This window comes from Batrachochytrium dendrobatidis (genome assembly GCF_000203795.2).
Source record: "Batrachochytrium dendrobatidis JAM81 unplaced genomic scaffold BATDEscaffold_6, whole genome shotgun sequence".
Classification (NCBI taxonomy): Eukaryota; Fungi; Chytridiomycota; class Chytridiomycetes; order Rhizophydiales; genus Batrachochytrium; species Batrachochytrium dendrobatidis.
The window spans coordinates 309,993-333,300 of NW_006281104.1; the positions used below are offsets into that span (position 1 = coordinate 309,993).

General features: G+C 40.1%; 7 protein-coding genes across 7 annotated transcripts; 2 read left to right on the top strand and 5 right to left on the bottom strand.

Moving 5' to 3' along the window:
* Window positions 1-164: 164 nt before the first annotated feature.
* Window positions 165-1,097, top strand: BATDEDRAFT_88896 (uncharacterized protein; the record flags this gene model as incomplete). The annotated part of the gene is made up of 1 exon (XM_006679109.1): window positions 165-1,097. The coding sequence occupies one exon, from the start codon at window positions 165-167 to the stop codon at window positions 1,095-1,097; it is 933 nt and encodes a 310-aa protein (XP_006679172.1).
* A 1,650-nt stretch (window positions 1,098-2,747) lies between these two features.
* BATDEDRAFT_88897 (uncharacterized protein) lies at window positions 2,748-3,215 on the top strand (the record flags this gene model as incomplete). Its single annotated transcript, XM_006679110.1, has 2 exons — window positions 2,748-3,060; window positions 3,136-3,215. The coding sequence occupies 2 exons, from the start codon at window positions 2,748-2,750 to the stop codon at window positions 3,213-3,215; spliced, it is 393 nt and encodes a 130-aa protein (XP_006679173.1).
* A 658-nt stretch (window positions 3,216-3,873) lies between these two features.
* On the bottom strand, window positions 3,874-4,822 carry BATDEDRAFT_24867 (uncharacterized protein; the record flags this gene model as incomplete). Its single annotated transcript, XM_006678887.1, has 2 exons — window positions 3,874-4,474; window positions 4,620-4,822. The coding sequence occupies 2 exons, from the start codon at window positions 4,820-4,822 to the stop codon at window positions 3,874-3,876; spliced, it is 804 nt and encodes a 267-aa protein (XP_006678950.1).
* Window positions 4,823-6,419: 1,597 nt separating this feature from the next.
* BATDEDRAFT_88824 (uncharacterized protein) lies at window positions 6,420-7,787 on the bottom strand (the record flags this gene model as incomplete). Its single annotated transcript, XM_006679196.1, has 1 exon — window positions 6,420-7,787. One exon carries the CDS (start codon window positions 7,785-7,787, stop codon window positions 6,420-6,422), a length of 1,368 nt encoding a protein of 455 aa, XP_006679259.1.
* Window positions 7,788-7,984: 197 nt separating this feature from the next.
* BATDEDRAFT_88823 (uncharacterized protein) lies at window positions 7,985-8,434 on the bottom strand (the record flags this gene model as incomplete). The annotated part of the gene is made up of 1 exon (XM_006679197.1): window positions 7,985-8,434. One exon carries the CDS (start codon window positions 8,432-8,434, stop codon window positions 7,985-7,987), a length of 450 nt encoding a protein of 149 aa, XP_006679260.1.
* Window positions 8,435-8,873: 439 nt separating this feature from the next.
* On the bottom strand, window positions 8,874-10,108 carry BATDEDRAFT_24869 (uncharacterized protein; the record flags this gene model as incomplete). The annotated part of the gene is made up of 5 exons (XM_006678888.1): window positions 8,874-9,065; window positions 9,150-9,541; window positions 9,623-9,755; window positions 9,814-9,956; window positions 10,018-10,108. 5 exons carry the CDS (start codon window positions 10,106-10,108, stop codon window positions 8,874-8,876), a joined length of 951 nt encoding a protein of 316 aa, XP_006678951.1.
* A 7,586-nt stretch (window positions 10,109-17,694) lies between these two features.
* BATDEDRAFT_35067 (uncharacterized protein) lies at window positions 17,695-23,231 on the bottom strand (the record flags this gene model as incomplete). Its single annotated transcript, XM_006679034.1, has 6 exons — window positions 17,695-20,237; window positions 20,343-21,576; window positions 21,692-21,922; window positions 22,010-22,123; window positions 22,202-22,297; window positions 22,407-23,231. The coding sequence occupies 6 exons, from the start codon at window positions 23,229-23,231 to the stop codon at window positions 17,752-17,754; spliced, it is 4,986 nt and encodes a 1,661-aa protein (XP_006679097.1). The 3' UTR covers window positions 17,695-17,751.
* Between the last annotated feature and the right edge of the window lie 77 nt (window positions 23,232-23,308).

The following is a 23,308-nucleotide window of genomic DNA, read 5'->3' on the forward strand; positions in this document are numbered from 1 at the left end:
ATAGCAACAAGCTGTCATTAGCCCTGAGAATAAAGCCAATCCCTTAGGACGGTCATCCAAGGAATGTGCTTTTAATATTATCCGTCCAATAATGGATATAAATACGATCCAAAGCCGACGTGTCAAATAACAACCATTACAACTTGCTCGATCAAACCAGTATAATGAAACTATCAATTGTTGTATTGTCATCGATATTGGCTGTTTGCTCGGTTACTACAGCCATCCCGGTCAATCCCAGTGCAGCTGCAAGTGCCGGAGCTAGCACTTCAACCGTCATTCCCAGTGCACAAGTTACACCTTCAACTGATCTTAGTCAACTTCCAGAGGAGGGTATGAAGTTGATCAAAGAGTACGCACAGACGAAGAAAAGTCGTGACAATGCAAAGGAAACGTATGGCTTGACACAATCTGAAATGCATGCTCAAGAAAAATTGGTAAAACGGCTACATAAAAAAATTAAAAAGCTGCCACGTAAATCTCAGATTAGCGAGAATGGTTCAAAGTACAGCGAAAAACTCCAAAAACTTGAAGATAAACTTGAACAAGAACGAAAAAATCTTGATGAACTTATAAAGAAGCAGCTGGAATTTGGTTGTGCTAGTCTTACTTTCAAATTAGGTAAAATCAAAGTACAACTCGTAAAGTACATATTTGGGGGAAATCTGCATTATCCATTCGACTATTACATGGAACGTTTGACAGCAAGTCGCCAGTTTATGGAACTTGTCAAAACATTTGGCAATTACTCACCAAGCCAACAGTTAGGATCCCAACAAGACTCTACTAGCGGAGCTCATAGTTCATCACAACAAGCACCCCAAGGCTATGATAATTCGGCCTTCTTATATGATGATGAAATGGAAGTTTCAGAAAATTCTGGTACTATGCACTCATCAAGCGAAACGCCTATAGTCCAACCCACTCAAGCATCATCCAATACACAGGCAGCATCATCCAGCACACAAAAGGCTTCCAAATCTTCTCGTTTACAGAAAGTTTATCGCGAAATTAAAGGTGGATTTGAATTAGGCTGGAATCAAGACGAAAGTGATGATCGCAAACTATTGATTGATTCGAATACTAATCTGGACTGATTCTAACCGAGTATGTTATATTTTTGTTTGAATAAAATACAATACAACTACCATTTGACATTTTACATTGGATGTGTATGCATTATATCTGATTATTACACAATCTTGGTTGGCATGATATCATATTGTACATTGACACTTGTATTTCCAATACAATACAATACAATACAGTTGATTGTATATTGCATAGTTGTACACATTGATGATACTGACATGCATGTGTGTATTGTGTTGATATGATGTTGTTTGTCATGTCGTATTGGCACATGCAATACCAGTACCAATAATGGTCATGTGTGTTGATATCAGATCCGATCAACTCGATCAACTTGACTCGTTTTACTCGTTGATTGTGGTGTCAAAATGGTTGCATCAATAGTCTGACTGATCACACGCATCAGTCGCAGTGCCAACTCTGTCGTGTGTCAAGTATCACATGTTGATGTATGCAGTGATCGTATACTGGTCGATTGGTGCAATATGATCACACATTCCATTAGAATGTGATAATCATGGTATTTGCAACAGTATACCATATTAAACAGTTGATATCGCACATCTAATGTCGACATGATCATCCAGATATACAGTGATGGATTCAAACAATCCATGCCATGATTGACACACTTGGAATGTGTATTTAATCAATACCATGTATTACCAATGCAATAGTATGCGTGATCATCGTGTATCAAACAACTATAATACACACTGGACTAATCCAATACATGCACGGCTTGAACATATCACACACATTACAATGCATGGCATGATACATCAGCATTGATCAATACTACCACCCAATTCAACGGGTGATCGTTTTGATAGCCTATTGCTGGATTGACTGACACTTTCAAAAGGTGATTCTAATGCAAGTCGAACTGCAGCAACCGCTTGCAACGCAAGTAGAACGCATTCTAGAGTAATCAACATTGTATCGAGTAGTGTAATGGAAAGCTTTGAATCTGATATATGACTGCCGTTTTATAATGACGGCAGCTTCAAGGGTGACAGTCGGCAATCAGCAATTCTCAAATGAATGATCATAAAAAACAAAAGTACGCCGTGTAGGGTGAGCAAACCCAGAAACACCCTGTAATGAAACCTAATATACAAGCATCGCTGTTAGTGTATAATCGACCTCGGTAGTATGCTGCATTAACATTTCCAATTGCGGTCATGTATCCAGTGATCGGATGGTGTCAGATTGTCACCCTGATCATGGATAATTATCATCACATATACAATCCATTACTACAGAATATATTGATCCATGTTCTAGTATACGATATATTGTGCTGGAATACAATATTTCCAGCCATTTGATGCTAATACTGATATTAATCTACACATAAAACATTGATCACCCACAATGGTATATAACGGAACTCGATACCACTTTTTTAATATAAACTGTTAAATTGACTCGAAACTTTAATCCGAATATTGAATATTAAAATGTTGAATAAAAGACTCGAGTCATTATATGAATGACGTAATCAATTGTTGAGTTGAATTGACACTTGATTGAACAATACAAATAAACACATGACAAATGTTTAATTTGATTGTAATTTCACACAAAATTGCTTATTTGACACTATTTAGAGCATGAATTTGAAAATCACGCTTATTTCTTTCAATTACAAAATGGAAAATCAAGAGTTTTACATTCGATATCTTGACAATCGACCAGTCAAGATTGACATTCATGTTAATAATGAAAGGACTGCTCTGCGGCCTTTTCCACTCCTCACTGTTTCACATTTGATTGCAGCCTACAAGATTGCCACCATTCCACTTCTTGACAATCTTTCTTTAGCACAACTCACTCTTCACAATGCATTAGATGGACCAGTCATTCCTGGAAATAGACTCCTGACCTCCATTCAATATCCTCTTGGCACATATGAGCAGCCACTCATAATCAAGTTCAAAAGTGTTATGGCTGGTAAAGCTCGAGGTATTGTATTTTGATCAAACTAATAAAAGATATGATGGTTAGTCAAACTCAGTACTGTATTTCTATCAGCAATAGGCACCAAAATGAGCGTGAATTCTCTTGCTTCAGAGGACGCCATTGAGAACTTTGCCCGGTCAATAAGCTTGAATAATTAAACAAACTCCATGCTCTGTCCAAGATTCAATGGAAGCCATCAATCTGAATAAATCCATCTTAAACCTCGATATCAATGATTCTGGTGTTCAGTTTGGACTATGATACGGGATCGAATGCAACGCCAACAGATAAGTCAGAGTCTGGTACCGGACACAGTTTCAACTGTGATGTCGTGTGATGACTGGGTTTGGAGCGGACCAGTTTGCAAGTCATTTAAACAAGGAAAACGTGATATGTCAGCTCATTGGTAAACGATTAATCTGATACTTCATAAGCGTAATATGCAGCCAATTGTGTACTGTGGGTAGCTAATGGTACTGAATATTGGATTGAAACGTTTCTAGATGTAAACGTATGGATAACAATTTTTTCAAACGAGTTCTATTCAAAATAAATTCGAGTGCCGAAACATGAAATAATTTCATGCAAGCAAGTCGTACTCTTTAATACACTATTGATTGACAATACAGGATGTTTATTGAATGAACGAAAATTGGATGCATGACAAGTGAGAATTAAACCACCATGCAATGCACGCTGAATTACAGCATATCTTGGATAAGATTGTTGATTGTTCACTTTGAGCTTCAATAATGTGACGAGTCTATGGTCAAACACCAGAATCTTAAAGTTGCACCATATCCAGACTGGAAATCACTATGATAAATCATTGTAAAAAATACTAAAGCACTTTTTAAGTCCGGGATATAAATCCAGGTTTGGCGTAGCAGCAGCCATTACTCCAGTCGTATCATGTCTTGTGAGGTAGTAATAAAACTTCGATTTTAGCTTGTCCAATCCGTCCTTTGCTTTTAAATAATCTGGCTCGAGCTCCTCTAAGCTTTTTTCAAGTTTTTCAAGAATGCTACGCTCTTCAAAGTGCTTGGGTTTAAGCTTGAGAAACTCTGATTCGTAAACTGAAGGACCACGGGTGTTTCCAACTTGAGTTGCCAGAAACTCCATTTTTGCATTCAGTTTACTCATCGCTTCTTTTTGATTTTCAATCTGTATGGTTTTCAAGTTGAACGGTTTCATTTTTCGGTCAAAATTGCGTTTACCATCCGCGTAGTTTTTGATCGTCACTATTCCATCAAGCGTAATTGGATAGCAATCAGCCATATACTCGCTATACGGGTTAGGATGGTCTGCAGAGCCAAATTCAATAGCTGCATCCGAACTGGGGAGAATTGGACTAGCGACAGTAACCGAGCAAATAGCCAGGATCGATGACAATAGAGTGATTGAAAGTTTCATTTTACTGGTTTGGTCGAGTAAGTTGTGATGATTGTCATTCAACACATCGGTTTTGGATCGTATTTATATCCATTATTGAGCGGATAATATTAAATCGTGTTCCATGGGTAGCCTCCCTAAGGAACTAGTGTTATCAGGGTTGGTATTACTTTATTGTCATCAATGTCGAAATAATTTTAAAGGGATATCCATTTACACAATGGCCTGTTGTTGAAGTTGGGATCGTGGTATCAGGGCTGGCGATTTCATCTAGGATATGCTGTGTATCCGCAGCATAGTGCGGCAAATATACTGTGATCAGCACATGCTGGTACAGACATTGCCATCCATACACACCATTACTCCAACACATTTATTACCAATCCAGTAGTATGTGTTTACATCACGCACACCAAACCAACTCCGTGATATACGAATGTTGCGGTTTGACCAAATCACAATCACCATATTATCGACTGTTCAACTCGTTGACATTCAAACCGTGTCATCACTAGTCACAATATAATGGTTGACTGGTTCGTTTGATTGACCTGACATATCGACACTTTGCAAACCTCGACTTGATTCATCAACTTGGATATTCATATAATATTGGGCTTGTATCATCACGTTGGACTCGCTATCAAACACCTTGATATGTCCATGCAGCACAAACTCGATATACACACATTAGTTACTGTTTGACATGACTGAGTCAATCATCAATACCAGACAATGCAGCTGTATTAGTTGTATGATACAATCAATCATGGTTGGTTCATCACCATCAAATATCAAATGTTGATCACGTATACATTGATTTGTAATTGCATGGTTTGTTGGCAATACACACTATGATATGATTGACAAGTTGTTGATTTGCAGTAATCAGATGTGCATCACCTGTAACATTGGATGCAATTGACGAGTTGTAACCGCCAGTCAACAATCATCGATATGTTGGTGATTGTATTGACTACATGATTGGTATTGATTAGCTGTCATGATCGATTGGTGGACAATACAATCCACATTGATTATGACGTGTCGCAACTGGTTGATATATGCAGACTCGACTGATGATCGACTATATGTTGATGAGTAACTCTGTCACTGTTTGGTTTGGATTGGTTGTTGCTACTGCTTGTATATGCAGTGTATTCATGTGTGATGTATTGGATATCGGTGTTGTGTATGTTGAATCTGTTGGACAATATATTGTCATGTCGCATCAGATTGCATCACATTTAGAATGCAATCATTGATTCGTTGGTTTAGTGATCGACTCGACTCACATTCGACTGTAATGGCCACAAATATGCATTGCTGATTGACAGGAATATATCAACATATATCAGACTCGGACATGGTGTATATCGGTTGCATATACCAGTCACTGATGCAGTTGATGATGATCGATTAATCAATCAATTTGATATCAACACCAATGTCAGTTCATTACCACATGAATACTTGCAGTTGTGACCTGTATTCATTCAGTAATATTGTTGTATGACGTGACTTGGTGCAGCATACAGCATGATATGTTGGACAATTGTATTGCAATACGGTTAATGGCATGCTGGTGATTTGTTGTGCTGTCTGACTGCGTTTATGGGTCGATCAGTGTCAATCAGTAATGCATTTGTATTGATCATGACTTGTGTGCAGTGATCTGGCAGTATTGTGATGTATGATACCATGATCAATGCAAAACACCATTTGATCAAACACGGTAATTGTGATTGTGATTACAATCTAGAATTGGATGTGGAATACAATCAAAATCGGTAGGATATTGGGTGACTTTGTGTGCAGTAACCATTATTGGTAGTTCAAACTGTATCTATACCAAGAACAACCGACTGTTGCATAGTATCAAGTTGACAAGTGATTTGTGGCATCTTTTGTTGAATATAATAAATCAAACAAAACACAATCCAATATTCAAATTAGCTCAATATTTATTATCAGGAACTGGTAATGAATTCAACAAACGACGCAACCTGCTCGCTTAAAATATTGCGCATATTGCTCTTTGAAACGACAACAACGATATTTTGGTTTCCCTCGACGCTGTTATAAGTATTTTCAGTTGAAACAGCACTGAGTGGTTCAGGCAGCTCAATCAAGAACCTTATTGAAAACTTTAACGGGGTATCAGATATACTCTGCTGCCATTTCAAATACGCTTCGTTATTCGTTGGCCGATCTGCTTTAATAAAGAAAAAGTCTGGATTTGTAGATTCAAGATTATCGGCAGACACTGCTGAAGGAATTTTTGATGTATATAGCTTGATTCCAAATGACACGCAGACTTGTTTGGATAAAAACGCAAGGATGTCTGGTCGAAACTGGCTTGAAGGACGAAAAAAGACTCCTGTTGGTCTATCGGATATGATTGTGCCATCTCCAGCCTTACGCTCTATTGTTGGCAACTGTAAACCATCAAGACCAGCAATCGAAACACCAAAACTAGATAGGACATTTGAAAGATGCGGTCCATTTTTCTGGATCATACCAGCCAAAATGACGGCTTCAAATGGTGTTCCTTTGGCTGTAGTTTTTTTACCTTTTGTGCCAGCGATGCTGCTCAAAAGATCCAACGATGACAACAGATTGAACTGTTGAAACTCTGTTCGGAATAAATTGAGAAGCAAATCTATCACATATCCTTCAGACAAAAAGTATCCGCCAGTTTCACGAATGAGATGTATAGATCCAACAGTATTCATGAAAAAGTATTCTTGATTCTTGTCCAGTTGGCAGTATATTGGTCCATGATTGGAAAATATGGAAGAGTGTAAAATAAGCTTTAACATAATCTGTGTGTGTGAATGAGCCCTGATGGTCCTGGCAATAGGTTCGATCATATGAGTGAATCGACCAATTACCGCATTGTAAGATTCCTCTACTATATCATTGATATTCGAAAAGGCATGTTGTTTTTTCAGTCGTATGCGTTGTGCCGTTGCCGAGTCATTGTCATTGATTCCAGCACTGAACAAGTCATATACAAAGTTTTCCAAAATTCTTGGTCGATAGTTGTCGGTAAGAACAGTCTTGAGAATATCCGGATGAATATCGACAAAAGCAGTCACATAGTCCAACGCCATTTCACAGTCCCAAGTTATGAATTCATTGAGAATAAGAGGACCAACAGGGTTCGTTCCAAATGATTTAAAGTTGTCAATGTTGCGTAGTTTTGATGATGTTCCAGCAAAAATAACCTTTTTGGCAAACTCCTTATTTTTGATAACATACAGCAAGACCGAGAGTGTTCCTCTTTTTGAATCTTCATTCACATCTCCGTTTTGTTGGATGTGATTTCCCTCCATTGACGAGATAATCGTGCTTCCAAGATGTTCGGCCAACACATGAGCTTGATCAAAACAAAAGAGGCAGCGCAAATCATCGTCAATATAGTTGAAATGTATGTCGTTCAATTTGTCCAAAGACAATAGCTTCAGTTTCAGAAAGCATAGTCTGATGGCTCTTGAGTTGAACAATTGGTGAATGAGAAACTGTGCTGGAGTTATGTTAGGATATCTTTGAGATATTTGAGGAACAGAACACGAGACAGTAGAAAGGCATAGGTAATATCATAGAGTTGTGGCAGGTCTTGATTCGGTTTTTTCCATTTTGAAGTGATGCTTTCAAAACTTTCTTTCAATGAGAAGAGTGAGGCATCATCAGAGTCATCTAAAGCTGGGTAAGATCGAGCGTCAATGAAGATTGTGAATTGCTTTTTTGCCCTATTGATAATCTCATGGGTTTTTCCACAACCTGTAGGTCCTATTAACAGACCAACGAGTTCGTTTCCATCCATGAATGAATCTACGCGCTTTTGAATGTCCGTTTCAAAATTGATGTCCTGGAATCGCATATCTGGCAGACGACCGCTCTCCAAACGCCATTGATTACTGTAGAATAGACGCAACTCTTTCGACTTGATGGTCTGTTTTGACAACTTGTATGGTCTCATTAATATCAGAAACTCCCTAGTAAAAAGGCTTGTCAAATGACTCCAATCATAATCAGCATTCCTAGATCTAATGATAAGCGGGTTGAGCTCAGCAGCTCCATTGTTTTCAGTAGCAGCAAGTGAATCCTATGAGCTGTAATTACTTTCCATTCCATTCACTAGAGTAGAGAGCAAGTTGTGCTAAAAAACCTGTCAAGGAAAGAGTGATGACAGTCTTGTAAACTGAAATCACAAAAACAGTGAACATCAATCTCATCAATGACAACTCTTGTCAAGTTGAAAAAACAAACGCACTCATTTGATATTTTGTAGTTTATTGAGAGATTCAAGAACTCGATCAGCACATTGGTGTTGACTGTAAACCAAGTGCTGTAAAGACGCAGATTTGTTCATACACTGAACATCCTGTCAAAACTTTATTAAACACAAAGTCAACCATTCAATATTGAGGAGTAAACTTCATCAACAGTGACTTTGTCAGATCCCCAGTTTCATCATTGGAAACATCAGTCCATGTCTTGAATACATTTGGCTCATCAATTAATCGCCAGTTGGGAGATGCTTGTTGTCGAAGCCAGTTAAAGTCCTCAACTTTGTTGAATTCATTCCGAATTGCAACCAATCCAACAGTCTAATACACACGAAACCATTCGTTAGAATTACATGCGCTTGTAAAGCGACTTGTCAGCAATGTTCATGCAATAGTTTAAATCACCTTTAACGATTCATCAAAGTTGGTCAGCAACAAAGGTTCAAACGATGTAAATCCAATCTCATCACAATCTTCGATAATTGGATGACTTGCTACATGCAGATGGAATATACTGCGATGAGAATCATGAATACGACATTGACGACATACTACAGCAACAGTGGACTGAATGCATTGCTCCACGAGAATAGATCCTCGAATGGGACCAAACAAGACAATGCTGTTGGTGATGTTTTTGAGATGAACAGCACCTGCTGATATGCAGCGTAGATCAAGTACAGAACTGACAATGTTTGATACATAAAGATCTTGTTCACTCGTGGGTAATGTCTGAGCAACACATGTTTTGCCATTGATGTTGGAATAAACTTGGCCATGCAATGGAAGGGTTGATGCTATAATGAAGCAGATGAGCAATCATCAACAGTAACTTGTAATACAATGTGAATGAATCATTCAAGAGCAATGATCATTACCAGTATCAGAAACAACATGTTCAGAAACAGTGAGTTTAGTATTCGTAGATGGTTTGGATTTACTAGACTTGAATGAGAACTTGGCTCTGGTGCCTTGAATACGAGTGACTTGATCATTGAGGTCTTTGAGTTGCTGTTATACTCAAAAGTTAAACCAAGATTAACAGCAACAAGTGTTTAGCAACACTTACTAATGAACACTGTCGTTGATCATACAATGGAAGAAAGAGAGTTGCGTCCGTCACTCTCTTGCTCAGTATTGCAATTTCGGACTTGACAGCAACCAGCTCATCAGAGAGTCCTGATGGACACTGAGATAACGATTCTTGAACATCTATTCTCAAGAGTTATTATCATGCATGTATGGATCGTGCATGCATGCATGTATTCATCACCTTGTTTCCATTGTTGAAACTGCAACCAAAACTCTTGTGCTGCTTGCTGTACATTCTCAGTCTTGATTGCTGTCTGTTGCTGGTTGACCATTCTGCAATAATTTCAATCATACAATTGGCTATTTAATACGAATTCATGCTGGATAGTCGAATTCTTAAACTCCATCTTTAGATGGCTTATCGTATCAACCGTTTTTTTATTGGAAACCATCGTTAGTTTATTAATCATGACTGCACGAACAAGGATAAAAATAAAACTTCATTGACATTATTGGTGTATAGCAACAACTCGGAGCGGGCGTCTAATAGAAAAACAGGGGAGTTGTGAAGTGGTTGATCTTGCTACTGGTCAGATTCCAGTTGAGTCACCCATGTCTGGACAATACCATGAGCTATCTTTGAAGACAATGGAATCGACTCAAGGTAATTGGAAAACACAGAGGTTTCAATTAGATCAAGCTCATGATACATGCGCATCAAGTCGTGGAAATAAGCTTTCATTAAAAACATTGCAGATTTCCATTCATCACAAATACAACACTCGTGTTAGTTTAGTTAGATTATAAACTCACTGCAATTCAAAACTCACTATTGGGAAATTTCTTGGATGTGCAGAATGTCTGGCTCGCTTTAAGTACCTCGATTTTGGATTCATTCGATACCAGGTATGGCATCATCATCTTGGTAAACTGTGTCATCAATTCCTTTTCTGCAGCATAGAGTTCGGGTGATGGAACTTCTACTTTGTTGTCGCTCGATTCAAATGTTCGAGATGCCACACACTTGACAATCGCTGTAGTCAATGCCTTTAAAAACTTGGGCGAATCGAGTATTGCTGAATCCGTTTCTGGATTGAACCATCGGTAATGCGCATCTGAATCTAAAACAACCAGTTCTTTGCGGATACTCGATACTACATCTGCCAATAATGCAAGTGCTGGCAGTTTACGCATCTGTAAAAACTTTTTTGTGGCAGTCTCGCTGGCCTTGTCTGCTGGCCACAAAGACTGGAAATCAATACCCTCTTCAACCATCAATTTCAAAATAAGCGATCCATCAAGTAACTCAAGAGTTCCTGCAACTGCAGCGGGTTGAACAGGAAGCATCGACATGTATTCACTGGTAGCTGACATCACATCAAACAGTTCCTGTAGCGACATCAACTGCTTTTGCAGTAGTGGTGCAAAAAGATGACCAAGAAGACGCCATGCATTGGGATAATCGGGCAAATCGCATTCAATCTGAATAATCGCTGCCTTGACGCTATCAAACATATACAAGGTTTACAATTGAGCAATCATATCAATGTGGACCACACGCTTCAATACAAACATATAATTGTATGACCAACTTACCCTTCCAAGAACCAACTGCTGGAATACACATCACCATAAAATAGTCCGGCCACAATCTCATTGAGAGACTTTGCGTTCTTGCCGTTTGTTTCTAGTTGCCAAACAACAATCTTGTTTACAAGTGCAAGAACAGCTTTTTCGCTAGTCACATCTGCAAGATCTTCCAACAATTCCTTGTATGAAAGACCCTCAACAAATGTTTTGAATGATTCCACAGCCTTTTCAAGCTGATCTTCTTCAGTCAAATCTTCCGCGACAGCCCCATCACTGTGAGATCCAGACAAACTGCTATTCGAATGAGCCTCCTCATCCTCGCTTTCGTTCTTGGAGTGGTCGTTATCTTCATTCTCCTTACCCATCAAGGCGGCAAACTTGTTACCCTTGGGTTTAGGCGGCTCTTCGTTTTTGATGGCCCAGCTATGGCGAGTACTGCTGTTGGGTCCAGTGTCACATTGGCACTGGTTGTGCTAGCAACTTTGCCAAAACGTTTGAGATCTGGTACACGCGCATTGCCACGAGGTGCACTTTCCCATCCATCATTGCCAGTCTCACCACGCACATCACCTCTGGTGTTGCTAAAGTAGCCGCTGTTTGAATCGCGACCATCTCGGCGAGAACCACCGTGATTTTTGGATTGTTGTGCTCGTCCAGGAAGGTTCCGAGCACCACCATTGGATGATCTGTGATTGCGTGAATTCTTTTCAGCCTCACGACGCTCTTTTTCTTCTGCCTCGCGACGGATCTCAGCAATTTTCTTTGGTCCAGTAACCGTCACACCAGCACGCGGAACCCAGTTATTGGCACGCAGATCAATCACGTCCAAAATCATAAACTCCACTCGAGACGAAAGTCCTTGTCGTTTAGAGATCTGCTTCAAACCTTGCATATACTCATTCATACTCTTGACAGATGTAGAATCATTTTTGGACACGGTGCTGCTCTCGTACTCGAGTGCCTTGCCGACAGTGGTTATAAGCTTGCAAAGTGACTCGAGCTCTTCTTCATCAGGCTCGCCTTTACTGGGCCACATGAGTCCCTCGATGCACCGTCGAATGATGTTAATGGCTATGACTTTGTTGGGAGTCATGTACAACTCACCAATAAACTTGATATTTCCAAGTGACCGACGTTTGATTTTGGCAATCTCGTAGTCTTCATCTGCAATGCGTTGACGCTCTTCAGAAGTTAGATTTTCAATATTTCGACGCTTCTCTGCTCGCTCTGCTTGCAGTGACTGATCAGTAATTGCCCATTTTTGTTGAGACTCAAACTCTTGTTGGCATGATTTCACAATTCCACGACGGAACTCGTTAAATTTATGTGCCTTGTTCATCCATAATTGCACACTAGGAAGACGATTTAACAAAAAGTCGCACAATTTGGCATACATGGGTGCAAATGTAGATTGATCCAGCGCTTTTTCATATATAAGTGAAACAATTGCATCAATTATTTCCTGATTGTCAAATCCAATATTTAGGATCTTTTCAGACAACTTTTCAAAGTTTTCAATTGTCAGTTTGTTGAGCAGACCCTGTGCCTTGCGCAATGTAACTTCCATTTGTGACAACTCTTCCTTGGTAGGAGGAGCCCATGCATCTTTGCTTTTTTCATATGGAACAAAATCTGCGGGTGGAGATTCCTGGGGTGTAGCACCATGGTAAGAATTGCGATGCTCACGACCATGATGATCGCGTCCATACCCATCACGATTGTGATTATGGTGGGATCGAGGTGGAAGCTGTGAGTTGCGACCTGATGACAACTGGCGACTCATGGAATGGCCACTGTTGGACGATTGACGAGACAATTGTGGTGGAGCAGGTGAATACATCTGTCCCTTTCCAGCATTTGACTGTGTGCGATTATATCGGTTTGTGCTGCTACCACGAGAATCAGAGCTTGATTCTTGGCGTTGAAGACCAATACCACCGCTACTGCTATTAGAGCGACTAAATGACAGTGAGTTGGATTTGCGCATGCCATCAAAAGCAGACATGTCTAGCCCAGCTGGAATTGTCTTGACAAACATAAGACTCATTAATGCAGCTACCGAGTACCTGCGATCTCCAGATGCCAAGTCTGGCATCTCTACACCTTCTGGATATTTAATGTTGCTATTATCCGTCAATTTAGTTGCAGCATTAAAGTCGGTAGGCTGTCGCTTGGGCTTTGCTGGTTCATGAGTTTCCTCCACAACCTCACCTTCCTCTTTTTCAGTTGCGTCATCTGTGACGGGTGTAGTCGCTGTGACGGAAGTGATTTCCGCTGCTTTTGCTGCAGGAGGAGTGGTTTTGGCTGATGTAGGTGCCAACGGAGGTCGAGGTGGCAAAGCAGAGCAATTTGTAGAACTCTTGGTTGGCTTGATATCTACACCATCTGATTTTAACGCCGAGGCAGGGACTGGAGAAACAATAGGAATACACGTAGTTGTTTTAACTGGTTTGGTATCTACATGCGTTGATTTAGGTGCTGAAGTAGAAGTTGAAGAAACAATTGGAATAACTTTGGGAACAACAGGAGATACAGTTTTGGATACAGGCGCGGTAGAAGGCTCGACGGCCTTTTTTGTAACTAAATTTTCCTTGACAATTGGAGCTTTTTTAACAATTGGAGTCTCTTTTGATACTAAATCTTCCTTTACAACTGGTGTTTCTTTTACAACTGGTGTTTGTTTTACAGCGGGTGTTTCTTTGATAATTGGAGTATCTTTAACAACTGGTGTTTCTTTAATCACAGCAGAACCAGTTTCCTGAGCCTTGACACGACGTGACGGTGACACCGATCGCTCCTTGGTAGAAACAGCTACAGCAGTCTTGGGCTCTACCACAGTTACAGGGATTTCAGCTGTCTTGACTAAATCAACTTTTTGGAAATCTCTGGTGTAGCCGTGGCAGTAGCTGCATTGACAGGTACAAAAGCAACTGGAGTGGCTACAGATTTGGTGGGTGACATGATCGATGGTCCTATAGTAATTGGCTTGCCAGTGACAGGATCCTTGATGACAAGCTTTTTATATTCAGGCTTTACAATAGGAACAGTTGCAGAATCAGGCTTTTTGATCTGAATGACTGCTGATGCAGGTTTGTGCAGCGTGGCAACCGTGGTTGGAATGATGGCTGCATTAGCTGTCACGGACGCAGGAACTCCAGCATTTTCTGTCAAAGAGCCTGACGTGACTCCAGAGCTGGATGAAGATGACAAAGTAGGACCAACACTGACCACTTCCTTTGTATTAGGATCGACAATTTGAATGGCTTTGGACTTGCTGGGTGATGGAGATACAAGTTTCACACCTGCCAAAGTAGTTGGCGGTGTTGTGATTGGAAGGCCTGGCATGGTTCCTGAGCTTATTGGTGCTGGACCATGTGAGCCTGGCTGTACGTACATTGGATTGTATGCGAACGGATTGTACGCAGGATAGAATTGGTTTTGATACTGTGGCATGTACTGGTAAGGCATCGTACCGTTGGATGGGTGGGGTACCATTCCTGGTACCATATTTGCAGATCCTTGTCCAGGTATAAACTGCATATTAGGAACATAGCCGTTTGGATGCATCTGCATGGGTGTCAACGATGATGGCTGATGTGGACCCATCATGTGTGTTTGCTGCTGGCCCATGTGGCCCATTTGTGGGTATCCTGGCACACCTCCTGTAGGTGATCGCATCTGACGATTATTCTGTTGATAATGTGGAGCATTGCCTCGATATGTCTGTTGTCCAGAAGCTTGATTACGTGGTGCAAAAAATGCTCCAGATTGCTGATATTGCTGAGCACCTGTAGTCTGATGTGTATGTGTAGATGATGACTGTGATGTCGCAGGTTTGACAGCATTATCAACAGCTGTTGTCATAACAGGTTCTGTTTGAGCAACAACTGGTTTAGCTGCCAACGATGCTTTGGCTGGCAAATCAGATTCAACCACTTTAGCAGTGGATTCAGAAGCTGTGGTGTGATGTACAGATGCGTCAACCTTTGTTGTTGCCTGTGACTATCAATGGTTTTAAACAGTTAACTATTGCTCATGTGTTGGTATCAACTGGCATTTCATCATCACATACACGAACCTGTGACTGTGCCGAATTGACAATTTTATTGCCGACATCAAATGATCCAAATTTAGGTTTGGTTTCAGTAGAGACTGCAGTACGATCTAATAGCATATCGAGTGAGTATTCAATGCATGAATCATGTAAAACAAACGATTGAATACAATCATTGCAGTCGCAATCTCGAATAAACTCGTGTATAGTATTCAACCAACTTACTTTGTGGTTGCTGTGGCACGTTGCGGAATTGAACTGCAGATGAGTCGCTGATTTGGTCATGTATGATATTTGAATGACATTACATCGTGTAAATCATTTTCATGGCTGTTAGTATTGTACCAATCATTCTACTAGTACAAGAATCAGTCTACTCACGTTGATCCAGCTGCTGAAAAAGCCTCACTAGTTTGTGGTTTACGAGGTACAGAGGAGCCAGATGACACGGTGCGAGATGCAGACACACTTCCAGTGGGTGCCTTTTTTGATTTCTGAATGCCAGGTTCAGCCATTAAACTAGATCCTGAACGAGCTATAGATGCAAATGAAACGCAACCAGTTTTGGATGGGATCGTTGATATGACGGCAAGCGGTACAGTTCCAAATGTGAGGTGGGTAGTTGAGGCTGTAGATGGAATCTGATGAGTAGAAACCGATGCAGCTGTTGGTTTTTTTGGCAGCTGCTTGACATGTGTAGATGCAGCATTTTGCGGTGCATCAGACAGAGATTGTGTCATTGGATTGGGTACAGAATGTGATGGTGCATATGTAGACGATGTTACAGGTGCAGTATGATTCTGCTGGTTGTGATGGTGATGACGATTGGTATTGTTGTGCTGATGCTTACCACGAGTCCCTCTTCCAGATCCGACATGAAATCCGGCGTGTGATTGTCCACTGACAGCAGTAGGCACAGCTGCAGTCGTGCCAGTGTCTTTTTTATCATTCACATCAGACACTGCGGTTGATGGTTTTTTGGCAGTCTGAGCATAGCTAATCTTGGATGGTATTGCCTGTGATGATTCAGTAGTATTAGATCCAGTACTACCCGTAGCAGATGTGTGCTGATGGACTGCCGTATGTTGCTGCTTTGCAGTATGGGAAGGCATGATGACAGATAGTGTCAATCTTGGTTTGCAGTAGACTCAATGAACAATAATATTGATATTCCAACAGTGGATTGATAGCAGCACTGGCAGAAATCTATCAATGCAAGGATTATCAAGTTGTATAAGATATTCATGGCAGTTTAGTTGGTTGAGATTGTAAATGGCTGGGGTATGACATGCATTTATTGACACTCTTGACTCTACTATTATAATACACTCGACACAATATCCTAACCATGCAGCTTCATTTACCTTTAGTTTCTGCAGTAATAACTGCGAATGTCTGGCCTGAATTCACGGGAAAAAGAAAAAATATATTTTTTGATTTGAATCGACAAAACTTGAATTACAAGACGTGATGATTGTCTATAATAATCATCGAGTAAATTATTCATAATAATAATTACAATAAATTGTTTATAATAATTATAATAAATTGTTTATAATTGCTTTCTTCCATTTTTATTCTCTCCCGGCTTTCGTATTATATAATCAAGCTGCAAACTCAACAAATGTTCATTCGTGATGGCAATTGCTTACTATGCCAATTTTTTTTCAGTTTAAAAATAGGCAATGTAGTTTATACATCGCGACACTGGTGTTTTCTAAACGGTTGATAAAGCATGTGTAATGACTGAATTCGTAGTTTTGTAAAATGGAGCGTTCAAATAAAATATGCGTTTGAAAGCATTTTACCCATGTCATTATTTAAAAAGTTTTGAAATATTACGACCTTGATTTCTCCTTTGATCAGTCTCCAAACACACCGACCATCATATGACGTACACAACCAAACTATAGTTTTGATCTGATGTTTTAGACCTTGCTTCTTTGCTTTTCTTTGTATACTTGTGCGTTGTACAATTACCATACTGATACATTATAATCCAGATATTGAGTTTGACTATTATCATGTTCTCAACACAACTCTTTGTATTCTGAATCTCAGATCATTCGCGTTATAGCTCGAAAGAATAGAGATTGTATATCTTAAGAATGCAATTGTTGTTTTCATACAAATTACCATGAAAAAAACCAAAAGACACATCATTCAGTAAATCGATGTGAATTATCATTTCATGAAACTGCTTATTCTGCATTTTGGCATTCTTATTAGTGTTTTATTTTACGTGAATACAATTGTAACAAGCTACTCATGCATAGTGTCAATCTGACTAATAGAAATGAGTTTATTAGTCAATAAATGTAAATTTAAACTTTATCCTTCATTAGAATTTTCTTCTGCATCAACAGAGCCAATAGTCACTAAATGAGTTTTTACGCCAACAGTGCGACTTGTAACCAGACTTGTCGAGTTATCCCATAATAGAGTATACACTCCATACTTGCCAGTTACATCCATTGATCCAAAAGTATGTCCTCGTGAAGAGTTGACACGAACAGGCTGGACTAAACATACTCGATGTGGTGATCCACTACTATTGAACTCTGCATTGGTATGGGGTTGAAAAGCCATACGTGGACCATTTCCTCCAGATGCCACATCACGTTGTGTGGCATTAGACCGTGATGCTGTTACAAGTCGCGATGCAATGATAGATGCCATAGTAGATTTAGCAGAAGACAGTGCCATTGAAGTCACTGAATCGGACTGGGTCGTATGTGTGGCTGTCAACAATGGAGACGAGGTGGTTGAAGACTGATTCGATCCGGCTGGCGGAGTGTGCTGATCTGATACTAGTAAGCCATCTCGACCTACTGCTGCTGCTAGTCGATCCGATAGTGACCGACGGGGATTAGACTCTGACTCTATTTCTAACACGTTTAAGCGATGAGTCGCAACAGCAGTCTGATGTTTTCCCGATTCTGTTGAATTTGCTGCTTCTATAGCATCTGTAGTGGTGTTGGAAGCAGTAGAAGAATGCACAACTGGCCCGGAAAATGCTGCATTATCCTCAACAATAGTCTTTAATGCAAAATCGTGTGTGATGCCCACAGTTGATTTTTTCTCGTCCAATCCAGGCGGATCTTTTTTTTCTGAAGTAGAAATGGGATCAAAATAAATCGCAAATGTGATGTCATATCCACCTGTAGTAAATTCCCATTCTAGCGTGGTATGCATCATAGTTACATCAATACCCGAATGTACCAGTCGATCATCATATAGCAGTGGTAGTGAAAAAAATGATTTTCTGGGTATAACAATTTCTACACACGTTCCAGTTCGAATAGTCGAGCTGCGATATTTGTTGGCTGGTCCAATAGTAGATATAGTGTCATCGGGCGATATATCTAAATTATGAATTAAACATTTATAGGCAAAACTCCGTAATTGTTTTTTCAGTTGTGTGCCTGGACCCTCCCACGACAACACAAACATTCCTGATGCAAGACTAGAGATATTACTGGTACCATATGCAGGACCAATATATGATTGTACAGAGGCAGTTGGAAAAAGAGAAAACCCAGTTGCAGGTGCATGAGAAACAGGCAGCAGATTTATGATTGGATACGTGCCACTTTCGAATGTATTAGGAACGTAGATGATACTGAAATATGCAGTAGATTCGACACGCATCATATATTCCCATTCAAACACAACGGCCGGCCCAAATTTGGATCGATCGTATTGAATTTCTACACGTACAGCTTCTTTGGCATAAAGAACCCTTTCAACATAGGGCTCTCGTCCAAATTCAGATAGTTCATGCGCCAGTGATCGACGAGGTGCAATGATTGTGAAATCAACATTACCACTACAGCTATTTCCTGATAATAGCTCACTACTTGGTTCGGGTGCAGAAATCGATCGTTGCTGACTGTTCAACCATAACGCTGATAAACTTTTTGGCTGACGTAAAGAGGATGGTTTTGAATCTGTTGTTGGACGCCCCTGATCACCAGGAACTTCATTGTTGCTTGGTTTATGTAGATAGTCGGCTTCGGACTCGACCTCGTCAAAATAGTTGTCCATGTCATGCTTAAAGTTTTCATTTGAAGAAGCAGTTGGCAAATGAAGTTCACCAGATAGTGCCATATCATCTCCATCAAACTCTTCTCCGCTATCGTGATCACGAGCAGCAGACCGACTAGCAGACCAGATCGCATTCAACCCTTTTCTTCCCTTCATAAGATAGCTAGCAGTAGATCCCAAATAGTTTTTAATTTTGTCAATACGCCGACCATCAGCAGAAAGCAGCGAAGGATCATTTGGTTCGCTAGATCCACCAAAAGGAAATAGTCGACGACGATTAATTTCATTGCCTGCATCAGTGTTTTTGAGACTGGATGGATGCGTTCCTCGAGTAAACTGATCCAATTCTTCAATGAATAACTTTAGTTTACGACATGTGTTGAAATCCATATCCAAACGCTGGAGTTCAGGAGACATATGAGAAATTACAGTCACTTTGGAGTGATTTGGATTGTCTGGACAAGGTTCAATTAAATAGCCATAAAGATAGACATCAGATCGTGCCTTCACTTCAGCTGCAATCTTTGTAGGAGTGGTTTCAGAAACAGTCTTTTCATCAACTGGCTTTGGAGTTGTGGTCAAACTGGCAGAAGACAAGTCAGCGACTCTATTAGTAGACAAGGGAATTTCAAGCGATATATTTTTGACTGATATTGATGCAAGAGAATTGACATGTCGAGGGGTTTTGTGTTGTATTGCTGACGAGTCAACAGGTAATGTTTTGGAAGTATCAATATTGAATGATTGCGATCGACGACGATGCTTTAAACCTAAATAAAAATGCAAAAAATGCCAAAAAAAATAGTCAGCCCAATAACGTATAAAAACTAGCTTGACTGATAAATATTTGCATTAAAAGTATATATAAAACATACTCTTTGAATCAAGCTTGGGCGTTTCAGATTGAGCATTTAATCCATCATTCTCATGTTCGTTTTGCTCGACAGTATCAGATCCAAACCCTGTCACTGTAGAAGAGTTTAGTCCGTTTAGATCAGTTTGACTTGCTGCAGCGCTCAGCGATAAATCAGATGTAGAATAAACTCGAGAAATTTTTTTTGGGTCAGAAACGGTAGATTCATATTTTTGTGGTTCAGAAAAATTAAAAGATTTGATAGACCGCATGATAAAAATGAGCTTTTGAGGTGGTTTTTTGATTGGCTCGTCATTTTCAGTCGATGCATCAGATGCTAGTGGAAGTGATGTAAGGCTATCATTAAGCATAGCCATTTCAGCCTCTTCTGGGATATCAGTGGAACAAGGCAGTATACGACGACAGCAGAATAAAAGCAATGATTTTGTGATAGATCGCCCAAACTTGAATTTTGACAACATAATGGTACGATTATTTCCAAACTCGTGTACAAACCGTGCACTTTCAAACGAGTCGTAAATATGTCCAAAATGCTCAGGATTGCACAAAACACGGCCGACACGGTCAGGATCACATTCAATGGTAATAAATGCACGAATCATGTCTGCGTAAACTGAGTCTGGTTCAAGTCGTTTCTGAATATGAACACCCAATCTGTTGCGAATAGTCTTCCACTCAAAAACTGGCTGCTGGGTTGGGGCAGTAGACTGCTGCGAAGCTAATGGTAGTAGTGATGATAGTCCTGGATTCGATGTGGACTGAGTTAAAGCAGACAGTGCCAAAGGCAGATGTGGTTTAGCATGTTCTTGGGACACATCTAGCACGTTATTTGTTGATGCATTATTGCCCATTGCCAAGTTGGAAATACTGTTGGAACTGATACTTCCCTCCTCTGATTTTTTAGAGACTGCTATATCTGCAGTGGCAGGCAATGCAGAAGCAGTAGCAGTAGCAGACTCTTGTACAAATTTCAAAAACAACTCTGAAAGTGATTCCTCCATATCTTCTGGTTGTAAATGACAAACAGGTGTCAATGCAAGCGTAGTGTTAAAGGTACTCCCCTGAAGCATGTCTTTGTGCTGCAGTTTGGATCCACGTAAAATTCTGGATTCCCAAAGGGCCGTAGCTCGACCAGCTAAAGTGTGTTTTGACGGTTGAAGAGGCTGACCAAAAGAGTCTTTTCCTCCTTGATTAAATGCTGCCTCTGCTTTCAACCGAGACATCTCATTATATTCCTATAAATACAGTTGTAAAATAGTCGGTATCCAAACCATACATTAGTAAAGTTTAAAAATGTACATTCCATTGCATGCAATAATAAAATTGTGGTGGAGCAAAAAATAAACTGACCTCGGCCGATGGCTGCATTTGTGGAAGAAAGAAAGTTCTCCAGCTAGGGAGTACCCATAGCTCCAAAAACGTCTTCCTAACAATTGAAGCAACTGCTTTATTGATCATACTTCTTAAAAATTCATTAATTCTTCCAGTTCCGGTGTCTACAGTAAACGATATTCCAGGATCTTCGACAAATGTAACACCAATCATATCAGGCCAAAGAACCGAAGGAGTACGTACTCGAATCTAATTGTGTGATGTCATTCAATGTACAAATGAGTTTAACCATGACATCGAATACATGAACAACAATGGTGAATCAAGGTTATTTACCGATCCAGTAAACTGATTCAAAAACACACGTGCAGGAATAGTGATTCCAGCAGTAAGTACCACCTCGAGTAAAATGGATCCACCTCCATTATAAGATACATCTGCTTCTCCAATCTAATAATTTGATATTAAAATTAACACACTTGTAGATATAAATTTTCAAGCATCAACAATTGCATAGATTCAATGTACCACGGCCAAGTCTTTAGTGACTCCTTTCAGCAAACGAATTCCTGAAATCTCTGGAGAATTATCTCCTAAAGATAGTTCTTTAATCTGAATGGCGCTCTGTAGATTCACAAGCAATTAGCATAAAGATTCACCAATTCAGTCGTGAAAATAAATCATTTGAAAGCACCATGATTGGTTGACCATTTCAAAGATTGGATTGACGTACCACAAATGTATTATTTTTAAGTTTCATATTGAGTTTTTGGGACATGCGTTCCGTCCACCGCTTTTTAAACAAGACACTTCCACGGAATGTCAAAAAGAAGCGATGTAGGATGACGTTCAGCCAGTGACAATGTTCCAATTCACCCACAGCAACAGGATCAGTTTCATGTGAAATGGAGGCAATCGTATGTGTAACAGGTTGATGTGATGGTTCAGCAGACAGAGTTGTATTTGCTGCAGTGGATGTGCCAGTAGCATCGTGTCCAGCAGACAGTTCCAGATTTGGCTTGATGGTAGATCCAGTAGTAACACAAGTAGCAGAAGTGGAAGATGGGATTGGTTTTGCAGATGTAGATGTAGATGCAGATGCAGATGAATGCAAGAACTGGATGGCATCAAAGGTTGCTTTGTGAACAGGTTTCCCATCAGCCAATGGCCAATCATTTAGTTGTGGTGTTAATTCCTTTGAAAGAAATGCCACAATTGCTGCAGGCCATGGACGCAGATGCTCAGGCACAGTGTCAGAGTTGCTGACTGCAGAGCCAGTGGAATTCACACTTGTAGAAGCAGCAATGCCATTTGATCCAGACTTTGGAATGTTAGAAACAAGAGTTGGGCCTTGCTCAGGAACAAGATCTTTGGATGAACGGTCACCAGCGGATGCATTTGTAAAGCGATGGTGAGGATCAGCAAGAGCTTTTAGTAGATACAAAACAGCAGCAGTCTCTAACAACAGAGTCAGAAGTATGCCAAACAGAGTGCCTCGTACAAAACTAGCAGTTCCGTCCAGTATGAACGAGCTGGTCGCCATCACCCATCCCAGCATTTCAACTCAGATTGGTTGAATTAGAAACGCTTGAATTGCTATTTATAAGCTTTCTTGATTGCAATGTGTTGTACTAA